This window comes from Diospyros lotus, chromosome 12 (assembly GCF_014633365.1).
Source record: "Diospyros lotus cultivar Yz01 chromosome 12, ASM1463336v1, whole genome shotgun sequence".
Taxonomy (NCBI): Eukaryota; Viridiplantae; Streptophyta; class Magnoliopsida; order Ericales; family Ebenaceae; genus Diospyros; species Diospyros lotus.
The window spans coordinates 31,928,789-31,942,715 of record NC_068349.1 but is presented as its reverse complement, the minus strand read 5'-3'; the positions used below and the strand labels follow the sequence as shown (position 1 = coordinate 31,942,715).

Genomic DNA, 13,927 nt, shown 5'->3' with positions numbered 1-13,927 from the left:
CTTGTTCTTTTTATTATATGGTTGGATATGAATATCATAAATACACAGGCTAAAATAAATAATTTTTTCTATCGTTGGATACTAATAAATTCACGTTCACATTTACAGTTAATAAAGTTTTAATTTTTTATTTACAAAAAAAAAGTTTTAATTTTAATTTTTGTATGTTTGTTTGTTTTTCTTATAATTGGGGTATGATTCATCATTTAGAGTTATAAATTTTGACTAATAAAATAATTTTTAAAAATATTTTACTTAAAAAATAAAAAATTGATTTAAATTCAAAACTTTTAATATGCAGCTAATTTGAAATAAAAAATCATTTTATCATTACATTTAAATTTATTTTTATTTAAAACTTCAATTATTAGTAAATAAGTCGAATCTAAAGCAGCAACGGTACTACAGCACGCTACGGCAAGGAATCCGAAGGCATGATGAGGCTCCACTTGGGGGAATTGCAAAGCCAAATAGAGGCGCCTTGCTAACGTACGCCGCGGCCCCATTCCATTCATCGGGAAACAAGAATCTCCCGCCATCCTCAGCGACTATATTCCTGTCGTGTCGTGTCTCTCTTTTCCTCCATCTGCAAATCCCTGAAGAAACAGCGAAATGGAGCTCCCGGTGATAGATCTGTCACCGTATCTGGAGGTTTCCGCCAAATCCAGCGGCCATTTGGAGGCGGCGGCGGAGGAGTTGGATCCCCAGCTGAAGAGCCAGTGCGAGGAGGTGAGTCGAACCCTAAGAGAGACCGGCGCTCTGCTGGTCAAGGATCCCCGATGCTCCGCCGAAGACAACGATCGCTTCATCGATATGATGGAGAAGTACTTCGAACGGCCTGACGAGTTCAAGCGCCGCCAGGAGCGTCCTTACTTACATTATCAGGTACGCGTTCGCATCTGTAATTCTCCACTCGTTTGCGTGTGTCTGTGTATGCATTTCTAGATGAGTGGTTGTGGTGTAGACATATTGGTGTTCAATTTAGGATTTGATTGTGTACTAAGATGTCCTAGGGACTAATTGAATCATCAAAGAGGATACCACGAGTCATTCAGGGTTTTATATTAGTCAATGAGATCAGTGTACTCAGATTTGCGAGTCAATGCGAAGTGTTTGACGTTTTCTTTCTTGTTATGATCTTGAATGTCAAATTTGCTAGATTTTACGAGTTATATCCATAATGAGCTTCAGCTTATTGTTAATTTTTTTTTTTTTTTTATAAATAACTAGAGCAGTTAAACTAGAATTAGGATGAGAAAGGGAGTGCTCAATGAAATTAGCTGATCGATTGGAATAAGCTGAATATTTGAATCGGATAGCAAAGGACATACAACGATATCTTTATCAGGGGTTAACTGTCTGGGCTGCTCTTTATCTCAAATAGACCTGCTGTTCAGAATCTGCGCGCAGTTTCTCATTTTGTTTTCGTTTTTTAATTGTCTATAATGGTACAATTAACTTTACATATATGAAAGGAAGGCAAAAACTTTCCTACACCAAGGAAGATCCCATATTCTTAATTACAAAGAGAAAAACGAAGAAGGAAAAGAGGTCTTAGCACGGTTCTATAATCTCTGTGGAAAGCACTAACTTTCTTCCTATAAAAAGAATTTGCGCTGTAATCAATAGCACATCTACATATTTCCACTCATTCATAATTGGCACAACTTCAATAAAATCAAATAGGGGAAAACCATTTAGTTGTGATTTGAATATACATCCATTACTACTGCCTTGTTGGCTGTGTGGTACTGTGGTACCTCTTTATTCCTTTTCAACCTTGATGCCCGTTCTCAAGTCCCTTTGCTGTGACTTGTATCCAATACAAACAAGAGAAAAGAACATAAGTTCACATTCATGGATATCATCAAGTCTTGTTCTATTATTTCTGGTACCTTTATTTTCGTTTTAAGAAAGTTAATCATTGTTGTTTTAATTTTAAGTCTTGGCATCTCCAAGTTATAGGCTTTATTAGCTTTATAGGGGAAATAGTCACATAGCTGACAAAAGTAAAAAAGGGAAAATAAATAGCAAAGACTATGAGCATTTTTTCCCAACTTTCTGGTGGCAGCGGTGGTGCTTGTACCGTACAGTTGGGTTTATTGTTGCAGAAACAATTCTTATTTTAAAACTAGTTCTGGTTTCAATGACAATATAGGTTGGGGTGACACCTGAAGGAGTTGAAGTTCCTCGCAGCCTGGTTGATGGGGAAATGCAAGAGAAGTTGAGAGCAATGCCAAAAGAGTTCCAACCATTAACTCCTACAGGGCCAGACCCTAAGTGGCGGTACATGTGGAGAGTTGGTCCTCGGCCCGCAAACACCCGCTTTAAGGTCTTGCATGTTCTCTGCTTTCCCAATACTAAGATGGTTTTACTACTATTGTCGTTGTTAATAGTCATGCTTCTTATGTAGGAATTGAATGCTGAGCCAGTTATACCTGAGGGGTTTCCTGAATGGAAAGACACCATGGATGCATGGGGCTACAAAATGATATCTGCTATAGAGGTGAATCATCGTTAAGGTTTCTCACTTGTCTAATTGTGTTTCTTGTGTATACCTTCTGTGAAATCCCTTATTTTGTGTCCTTTTCTTTGTTGACCCAGGTTGTTGCAGAAATGGCGGCTATTGGGTTTGGCTTGCCCAAGGATGCCTTCACTGCTCTCATGAAGCAGGTGACAATTCTTTCTTGCCTTACCACTTCTGTTTTGTTTTTGTGGCCTAGTAATTTTTCTTTGAGAGCATTTTTACAATCAGAAGAAGAAATCAAGACACAGAATGCATAATATATATGGTGCTCCAGTCAGACTGAAATGGAGACAAATTTCATTTAAAACAAAATTTGTAACTCCGATATTTTTGCTTCTTTTGGATTAGGATATGCAATTCCTTGTGCTGTCCACTTTTGGATGAGTTAAAAGAATTACAGACATGGTGCTTGATGTGATTTATCCAAGAAAAATAGCAGCAGCAACTACAAACTAGGCCTTAATCTTGGGTTGACTCATGGATTTTAGCTTGCCAATCATTTCTATATATGATCCTATGTTCTATAAGACCATTATATCTTATATCATGCCTAAGAGTTTCCAAACAAGTTTTATGAGGCTTCATGATTCAAAGTGAAACTAAACAGAGATGCATTTCTTTGACCGATTACCGTCTGGGCTCTTCTTATTGCTAAGCTTTATAGCATCTGATCTGTTCCCTATTTACTTTTTCCCAAAATATATGATAAACTATAGATTTCTTTATGGTAATGCAGATGTTTGTTCAGAATGATATCATTGTGCATAATTGTCAATTCTGGATTGAGCTTTCACCTTGCAAGTGCCTGTTCAAGCAAACAAGACAAGCAAATGAGAAATTTCCCAAGGCTTCATTATTTCATGCCATTGCTTGTGATAGTGATGCTGATGTTTAGGAGTGTGACGTGTGTCTCCATTTTCTTATTCCACTTCCCTCCAAAAGGATGATGGACTTGGCATAACAGAAGGGCCTAAGCTTGCTCTCTTTTTTGTCCATATGGTCCCTCTGCATATGAATTAGCATTTGGTTTTCTGATGACTGATTTGTTACTCTATTAAACTTTAATAAATTTAAAGCTCTGATTTCTAATTTGATTATTTCTTGAGAATGCATTTTTTCCAACTGTAGCGTGCCACATGCTCATCTACACGAGTTTCACTGCATTGTCTATATGTGCTACACACTCTTCCCTTAAATGTTTTGCAGTTAATTCATTATATTCAGAAACATGCTTTGACCACTATAACTATGTATGGTATTCTTATTTGGACATGGTTAATTATTATGGATGCTTTACTTATATTGTTTGGCTCCTAAAAAGGAATTCCTCTTTAACTGTTTCCCTCGCTTAACAAGTGCTTTTCTGTCTTCAAACCAGGGACCACATCTGCTTGCTCCAACAGGAAGTGACCTTCAACGATATGGCCAGGAAGGCACTGTGTTTGCAGGATATCATTATGACCTTAACTTTCTAACAATCCATGGCAGAAGTAGGTTCCCTGGTCTAAACATTTGGCTAAGAAATGGGAAAAAGATGGAAGTGAAGGTTCCTGTTGGATGCCTTCTGATTCAGACAGGAAAGCAGGTTAGACATATTCAGGATTAGTCTATGAGTTTATGTGCTTTGTATTTAGTTGAACAACTGATTTCCTGGTTTCCATAAGAAATTGAGTTGGAAAAAGCATCCATTTAACATCCAATATTTGTTGATGTCATAGCGTATGCATTATTTGCAAGCAAGTGAAAATTTATGTTGTACTTATAGAAGGTAAGGGAACTCTTTCTCTGCATTTTATTGAATTAGTTATCTTTATGATTCGACTTGTTCACTCTGGTTGTTCCATTTCAAGGGTAACGTTACCACTTAGTGACTTGAATTTTTGGGCTAATAAATCAATTATTTCCTCAAGTTTAGTATTGCAAAGTATGACATTCTGCATCTGGCTTGTTTCTAAATGCAGATAGAGTGGCTGACAGCGGGAGACTGCATAGCTGGTATGCATGAAGTTGTTGTGACTAACAGGACAATCGATGCAATTAAACAAGCGTCACAGCAAAATCGCAGCCTTTGGAGAGTATCCTCAACAGTGAGTGAAGCCCAAAATATTTGCCAAACTCATCATTTCATCAGTATCTCTTGGTGTATTCCAATACTTGACAGCTTGTTCTTGACCGCTCTTCCTCCTTTCTGTCCAGTTATTTGCACATGTAGCATCTGATGCTGTGCTGAAGCCTTTAGGCCGCTTTGCCGGATTGCCAACTGCCGGCAGCTATCCACCTATGTGTGCGGGCGAATTTGTAGAACAAGAGCTTGCTGTAATTAATCTCAAAGGTAAACAGGGGACCTGAGAAATTAGGGTTGCTGCCTTGAAGAAGCTAACAGAGCATTTGAAGAATGGGGTTGAAATGAGCGGTAGCTATATGCAATTGCAGCAATTGGAATAACTCCCCACCATTAATGCGTGTGACTGTGTGCCGTGTAATTAGAATCAGTTGGCAATTCAATTGAAGCATTCTGAGCATTGGAGTATTCTTTTTATTCCATTCTTCTGGGTTTCGGAAGTAGGTATGTCTCTGTATTTATGGAGTTTTGCCGATGTGATTCTGTGTTTTAAACTCTTTTTATCTACTCACTCTGTAGCTGCTCAAGCCACTCTGCCATTTCCTCAATGCAATATATATAAGAGTAGAGCCCAGCAAGCACTCGCATGCATGGAGGATTGATCCTTAGAAAATTCTTGCATTAAAGAAAGGGTACGTATGTTCAATGCCGAGGGAGCATAATATGGGTTCTAATCATGCAATGGGTGAAAGATTTTCTATATGGATGTGAATTGACAATTAAAGGGTTATTTAGGAAATTGAAATAGACGACGCCCATTAATCATTTTATTTTTTAAACTTAATTGACGTAATAATGGTTAAACCAATTTGTAATTCACTCATTCAAACTAAGAACACTTCTCGCATAACAATTCGAATAAAGTAGGTGAATATCATATCAGGCCAAATTTAATTAATTTTGGAAATGGTAGATAGCATATAACAATTCGAATTCTGACGTTTCAATTGCCGAAAAAAAAAAAAAAGCAGTGTTTTGGGAAACCCGACCCAAAGTGCCCGTTAAGATAAAAATCGTGTGGATGGATTTGGATTTGGGTGGGGCAGCAGAACCCATTAAGCATCCATTGGAAGATTATACTCACTGAGCTAGCGTTTGTTGTTAAAATGGGTAAGAAAATATTGTATTAAAATAAAATTAAAATATTTTTTGAATTAAGATAATAAAATGATCAAAATAAAATTAAAAAATATTTTAAAATTTTAATTAGACTATTTATTAAATTTTTTAAAATACACTGAAAATTGTAATTTTTATTTTTATATGTTTGTTAAAGTACATATGATAATGAGTAATGAGATAAGGGTTTTTTTACTAAAATATTTATATTCCAAAAAAAATTTACACAAAAAAAATCAATACTTAATACTAATATTTACACACAAAAAATCAACAAATAATACTTAATACTAATATTTAATATTTATTTAAATTAATCAAAATTAATAGATAATACTCATCTGTTGTAACAAATGAGTTACAACAGCAACTTAGCACAGTGGAGGCAATGACAACAAGCAAAGCAAGTTGTGGCGGAGGTAATGATCTGAGGCAAAGCGGGTTGCGATGAATGCAATGGCAACCACAAATGATGAAAAATCGAGAAGAATAATATGAAAGAATATGAAAAGAAAAGAAAAGAAGATGAAAATAAAGAAAACCAAATGGAAAGAAGATGAAAATGAGATGAACAAGATAGAAGATGAAAAGAAAAGAAAATAAGATGAACAGGTGAAAGGAAAGAGATAGGTGAGGGTTTTACAAAAGGGACATGCGTATTATTTTTCTTTTATTTATAAAATTTTAAATAAATTTATTTGAATAATTCAAAATATTGCACGAACAAAAACTTGGACAACTCTAGTTTCTCCTTATATTTTGACACTAAAATATTGCGAGATTTTATATCCAAATTTTTGAATTTCTACCCATACTCTCTTTATTCTTCCTTCCATTCTCTCGACTATTTCTCTCTCTCATTCATCTTCTCTTGCCTCATTCTCGCCTAGCATCCACCATCCATAGCCGTTGAAACCGCCACCTCTGCCTCCGCATGCCTGTTTGTTGCCGTCACCTCTGTCTCTCCCTCCCCTTCTCTCTCTCTTAGGGTCACTAACACATATATAAATATATAATATATTTTGGTTTAAAATATTTTTATATTATTATTTATTTATATTATTTACATAACATGAAATATAATATTATGATTTATATAATTTTATATATAATTTTTGACTCTTGTATTTTGTTACTGATGAATAGTGGATCTCAACCATCCATCCATTTTTCCTGCCCAATGCCTATCTTGTTAGATTTTTATCAGTTTGCAAAATAGAAATGTTGTATTTATATGCAAGTGCGTGGGTGGTCTTGGATTTGGATGACAAGCAGTAGTAGTAGTAGTAAGCGAATCCTATGATTTTTTGCCCGGAAAGCACAATTCAATACAACACAATAAACATTAAATTGATAAAAAAAATTTATTTATTAAGATAGCGTTTATTAAAATGAGCAAGATAAGAGAATATCTATTAATAAGAGTTCTTCTACAGGACTAAACAGGTTGACAGACAGATTTACAGAATGGGGGCTAAAAGATTAAAATGCCCTCACCTATATTGTATTGAAAAAAGTGTAATATAATGTGGACAAGAATATTTTAATCTTTTAGTCTCCATTCTATAAACCGGTTTGTCAATCTGTTTGGCTCTCAAGAATTTTCGATTAAGATAAACCCAAAATGATTTTAAGACCAAGATATGGAATGGTCACGATAAAGTTGGGAAGCATTCCAAAATTTTTATCAAGTTATTTATTAAATTTTTTAAAATACACTAAAGGACACAAATGTCATTTTTTTCTTATTTATAAAGATTAGAATATACTTATCTTGAGGGGTGAGAGATAAGCATATCTTGAAAGATCAAGATATGAAATCATTAATGATTTTTTTTAAGGATGATTAATTAAACTTAACAAATATATTAAAAAAATAAAAATTTAAAAAATATCTCATATATTAATTTTTTCGACTCATATCTTAATCCAAATGAATTAAGAATTGTTGACTGCCAAACACAGCAAATGATTACGGTCTTCTAATTAGGGTTGGCAATGGTTCGATTTGATTTCGGTTTTTGTCAAAATCATAACCAAACCAAACTTAAATTACTAAAACCAAAACCAAACCATTACCCATTTGGTTTTAAAAATTTAAAACCATAACCAAACCATTCGGTTTCGGTTTAACCATGGTTTTTTTAGTTTAATCCATATCAACAAACAAAGACAAATAGCATTCATAATTTTTTTTGATAATTTCACAACAAACAAAGATAAATTCTAATAAAGTTACCTTATTCTTGCATAAAGTTACAAAACTTATGGGATATAAAATCACATTTCCAAACATACAATTGTTAAGATCAATAAATTGATATGTGCATAATTAAATTATAATTTAAGTTAAAAAAAATTAGTTACGAAAGTTAATACATTCATCAACAACATTAATATATTCTTCGTAAATTTATGCATATCCATATGAAATGAATGAGCCAACTCCATCTAACAAAATTATAAATATAAAAAATAAATTAATATGAAGAGAGATGAGGTAGAGCGAGAGGCAACGAGGGTGAGAGAGATCGAGGGCGAGCGAGAGTAAGAGGGGCCAAGCCCTAGCGAGAGCAAGATAGATCTAGCGAGGGCGAATGAGAGCAAGAAAGATGTAGAGAGCGAAGGCGATTGGCGAGCTCGCGCGGAAGAGCAAGAGAAATGAGGCAGAAAGGGTGAGAGAGATCGAGAGCAAGCGAAAGTAGGGGCCGAGCCCTAGCGAGAGCAAGAGAGATCCAGCGAGGGCAAGCGAGAGCAAGAGAGATGCAGAGAGCAAGGGCGAGGGCGCGCGGACTAGCAAGAGGCAGAGAGCGAGAGACAGTGAAGTCGAGAGAGGAAGGAGAAGAGAAGGGGAGAAGGGTTTGCAAGCAAGACAATTGGGCTGAGATGGGCTAGGCTTAGGTGGGCAGGGTTGTATATAATATATATTAGATATACATATTACACATATTATATTATATATATAATATATTATATATATATTCGATTTGGTTCGGTTAACTATCATTTGGTTCGATTTCGGTTCGGGTTTTGGTTTGGTTTTAGTAAAAACCATAACTAAACCATACCCATTGAAACAGTGTTCGATTTTTCCTCGAACCAAACCATTACCCAGTCAAACAGTTTTTAACTGCATTGACTGGTTCGATTTTGATTCGATTTCCCACGATTTTGGTTGCAATTACCATCCCTACTTCTAATATTATATAAATAACAAGCATTCCATTGTACGTACAGACATCCCAATAGGCCTTTCTTTCAAGGCAAATATATGCTTCCAAGTTGATTATCAAAATATCTATATGCACTCCATTGTACAGTGCCTAAAGAGATAATCGTAACTATTGAACATATTGTAAAATATTTTGATCTTTAGTACGTGACCTAAATATGAATTTCAATAAATATTATTTTTATAAAATAATTAAATAAATATATAATTATACATGAAAAATAACCTGTAGCCAACCCTCCTCAAAGAGAAATTTTCTTCACATATGATAAACCACAGTAAATACATAAACAATTTGATTAATTAATGTCCTCAAATTAAAAAAAAAACTAATTATAATGCATGAAACCCAACCGTCAGACATACAACCAAAATAAATCATGTTCTTTTATAACTCAAAATAAATTTTGTTATTTAATTTTCATTTCAACAATCAAGTCACTATAAAAAAAAATAACAATAGAAAATAAAAAATTAAAACAAAAAAAAGAAAAATATATAAATATATAAATATATAAATGGTGTGGTCCAGCCGCGATGGGGCCGGCGGTGATGATTTGAGTGACGGTGTGGTGGGAGTGATAGGCGATGGAGAATTTCTATGGCCGAAGGGTGGGGCGGTGGCATGGGGAGGGGGACCATGTAGGGGCAAAGACGGTACTATAGAGAGGTTAGCGGAAGTGGGTTTGCAATAAGTGAGGAGATAGGTGACCGAAAGTGGGTTTTTGATCTGGGAGGTGGGAGAGTGATAAAGAGAAAGAGAGAGTGAGAGTAAACGTCTCGATGATAAAGAGAATGAGGTGAGAGAAAAACAAATTAAGAGTAAACTGGTAATTTTATTAGAGAGTTAATATGATAATTTTATTGGAGTTGTCTAACTTTCTGTACATATAGCATTATTCAATTTAAGATAAAAAGTTACATAGCTTTGGAAAATGCTATCGGTACACATTTGTATATTTTTTGGACTGCATAAAGGTGTACTAATAACAAAAAAGTCCCCCATGAGGCGCGTGAGGCGCATATGCGCCACATGGTATTTTAGTCATAATACCTCCTTATGTAGCCCAAGATGTACTAAATGGTTGTACATCTAGCATGATACCATAACTTTTTTGTTTGAAGAATTATCAAATCGATTTAATAAATATAATAAAAAATATTTTTATTTAAAATTAATTTACATCTTACTTTTTGCAACCCTTCGTGATTAACAAGCGCATATTATTATTCTCATGTTGGCGTGGGTTTAAGGTTTCAAAAGCTGCTCCTCCTCCTCAGAAAATTCCCTCCTCGCTGCTCAAAGCCGCTTTCTGTTGTTCGATTCTCCCACACAGATCATTATCTCACATATCTTCGCCGACTTTTACTTCCTCGTAACCTCAACTTCGAGTACCAACCACCATCACCACCGCTTCGTCAACTCAGAGATCATCTTCCCAAGGTAATTCAAATGATATTTGATTTTGATACTTCTCTGATGCGAATACAATACAGGATCTAGGAAGATATAAATCTGTATCAGATATGTGCGTTCGATCACTCCTTTTTCTTCTTCGTTCTACTTCGACAATCTTAAGCTTTGCCCCGACCTAAATCTGGAAGGATCAAATCTTAATATTTGTTTGTTGTTTCCTTAAGCTTATTTTCAAACGTAAAATAGCAAAAAGATTTGCTCTACCCCCTTGATCTCCTCGTCGCTATGCTCTATTTCATTTTGCTTTTGTGCTCTGAAGTTTAGGTAGGGAAACTTTCATTTTCTCTGAAATATTGGTTGATTCATATAATGATTAGTTAATAACCGGAAATTGTAATGATTAGTTACATAGAAATATGATATTTAATCCCTTTGGGACCCTTTGGTCTTAAATTTACTATTTTCGGCTAAAATAGGGTGAGTTACATAGAAATATGATAATAATTAGTAAATTAGATGGAAATATGGTATCAGAAATTGTGGGGCTTTTCATTGTAGTGGATGCTTAGTCTCCTTTGGCTGATTTTTTTTTTTTTGTTTTGCTGAACTTATAACTGTTTCTGTATGTACCAAAAAGACGACTCCATCTGGATTGTCAATTTTTAGAAGATTTGGCATTTATGTAATGGGTACTGCTATTCTTTCAGAATCATTGGATTGAGTACAAATACTTGCTGCATCTTCTGAGTTATATTCAATTATCATTTTGGATTAATTTAGTAAAAACATTTGGTTTCCACTTTAATTGAGACGAGGCATACTTCCCTTGAATTTTATTATGTTTCACTTGTGAAATGTTTGGCTGGCATGTGTTACTGCAGTATAAGATATTTTGTTGATGTATTATTTTATACTTCTTAGGTCATATTTCCCAATACTTGCAAAATGTCTGAGCCTGAACAAGAGGAAAGCCATGAATCTGCTATTTCAGTTGACTCACTAGCTCGGAAGGTGCAAGAGTCACTCTCTCTTGCAAAAAGGCATAAGTTTTGGGAAACCCAACCTCTTGGACAGTTCAAGGACCTTGGAGACACGAATTTGCCAGAAGGACCAATTGACGCTGCAACACCCTTGTCTGAAGTAAAAAAGGAGCCCTACAATCTTCCTAATCTCTATGAATGGATAACTTGTGACATGGACTCCGAAGAGATGTGTGCGGAGGTTTATAACCTCCTAACAAACAACTATGCTGAGGATGATAAGAGCATGTTTAGGTTTAACTATTCAAAAGAATTCCTTAGATGGGCTCTTCGCCCTCCTGGTTATTTTAGGAGCTGGCACGTTGGAGTTAGAGTTAGACGCTCAAAGAAGTTAGTTGCCTTTATTACTGGGGTTCCTGCAAGAATCCGGGTCCGTGATACTGTTGTTAGCATGGCAGAGATTAATTTTCTTTGTGTTCACAAGAAGCTTAGATCAAAACGGCTTGCTCCAGTGATGATTAAAGAGATGACTAGAAGGGTTTCTCTGGAAAATATTTGGCAAGCTGCTTATACTGCTGGCGTGGTTCTTCCTACACCCATATCTACATGCCAATATTGGCATAGATCTTTAAATCCAAAGAGGCTTATTGATGTTTGATTTTCTAGGCTTGGTCCAAGGATGACAATGAGTCGAACAATAAAGCTGTACAAGTTACCAGACACAATTACTACCCCGGGGATTTAGAAAGATGGAGCTCCATGATGTTCCTGCAGTTACATGTTTGCTGAGGGAGTACTTGAGTCAGTTTCTTGTAGCACCTGATTTTGATGAAAATGGTGTAGGGCACTGGCTCCTTCCGAAGGAGAATGTCGTGGATAGCTATCTGGTTGAAAGCCCAGAGACCCACGAGATCACCGATTTCTGCAGCTTTTACACTCTCCCATCCTCCATCCTTGGAAACCAAAATTACTTTAACTTTGAAGGCTGCTTATTCCTACTATAACGTGTCCACAAAGACTCCACTGCTTCAGCTCATGAATGATGCTCTTATTATAGCCAAACAGAAGGATTACGATGTCTTCAATGCGTTGGATGCCATGCAGAACGAGTGTTTTCTGAAGGAACTGAAATTCGAACCGCGTGATGGGAAACTCCACTATTACCTCTACAACTACCGAATAAACCATGTTTTGAGACCATCAGAACTGGGGCTTGTGCTTTTGTAGTTCAGGCACTCAAACTCGCTTCCTGTTCCTGACATGCACTACAGAACTGTGCTGAAGCCATTAGGTCGCTCTGCAGGATCTCCAACTGCCAGCAGCTATGTGTACGGGGGAATTTGTGGAACAAGAGCTCGCTGTATAATGAAGTGTATGTAGCAAGCAAAAGTATGATGGTCTCTGGTGTATGCAATTAATTAGTTGTACTCTTCTTGCTTTCAGCTTTGGAAAGAGATTAGTTTGGGTTGATAATTAACTTAAATATATGTGGCCTAATTAATTACCAAAGAGTTTTAATGCCCGCTCTCTTGTATGTGTGTGTCATCTCTTACAAGTTACGTACAATGTAACAATTATATTAAGCACTTATTTTTTTTGCTTATAGAATGTTTCTTTTTTTTTTTAATTGCATTGCGTTACTGGAGAATCTTCAATCTGGAAGTAGGGATCCAATTCAAATGGGAGGGTTATCTATTAACTTTAATTGCAATGCAGTTACATGTTTCTCATATTGGATTTTAAGGCTCTCTGATGAATATTTTGTTCATATTTTTCTCAATTATATTTTATAGGTCGCACGACCCATTTTATTGTATGAAACTCTACTATAATAAAAGAGATTATACTTATACTTTGGGTATTGGTTGACCCTTCATCCTCAAGTGAGAGATATAGATAAATATAATAATAATTGATAATAGTAAATTAATATTTAAAAACGATCAATATGAGTCAATCTGATCAAAAATAAAATAAGATGAGATAAATTCTCATTCTAAAATAAATAAAATTATTTCTAAGTGAGATAATTTCGAAATTAGAATTTTGGTTAATTTTTACCTCATAAACTTTATCAGTTAAGGTTTTTTTCCCTATAAATAAAGGTCCCTGCATGAGATTTGAGACGCATAAAATTACAACAATGGAAGATTCGCTTGGCATTATTTCGGCTCCATCTTTAACCATTCATGTGAAACATAAGAGCATCTCCAAAGGGAGTTATCATTTTGGGGTGCTAAATTATTTATTTACAACTTTAAATAGTGTTATGGCACATCTGAATTATATATTTGCTCTAATGGCAAGTGCTAAAATAGGGTGTCATTTTAATATTTTTTAATATTTTCAATTCCAATTTCAATTTCAAGTTAGCATTTTAATTTCACAAAAATTATAATTAATTTAAAGAATGAGCATAAAATAATCAATTAAAATAAATTATAACAATTAGTTTAAATTCTAACAATTAACTAAAATAAAAACATTTATTTTAAATTAAAATCAAATATATATATATATATACCATCTC

The 13,927-nt window shown here is 35.0% G+C and overlaps 1 protein-coding gene and 1 pseudogene across 1 annotated transcript; both read left to right on the top strand.

The window, feature by feature from the left end:
• Nucleotides 1-410: 410 nt before the first annotated feature.
• Nucleotides 411-5,143, top strand: LOC127813939 (uncharacterized). The gene is made up of 7 exons (XM_052355086.1): nt 411-885; nt 2,159-2,332; nt 2,414-2,506; nt 2,605-2,673; nt 3,906-4,112; nt 4,489-4,614; nt 4,724-5,143. Exons 1-7 carry the CDS (start codon nt 613-615, stop codon nt 4,874-4,876), a joined length of 1,095 nt encoding a protein of 364 aa, XP_052211046.1. The 5' UTR covers nt 411-612; the 3' UTR covers nt 4,877-5,143.
• Nucleotides 5,144-10,286: 5,143 nt separating this feature from the next.
• On the top strand, nt 10,287-13,082 carry LOC127787068 (glycylpeptide N-tetradecanoyltransferase 1-like; annotated as a pseudogene).
• Nucleotides 13,083-13,927: the final 845 nt, after the last annotated feature.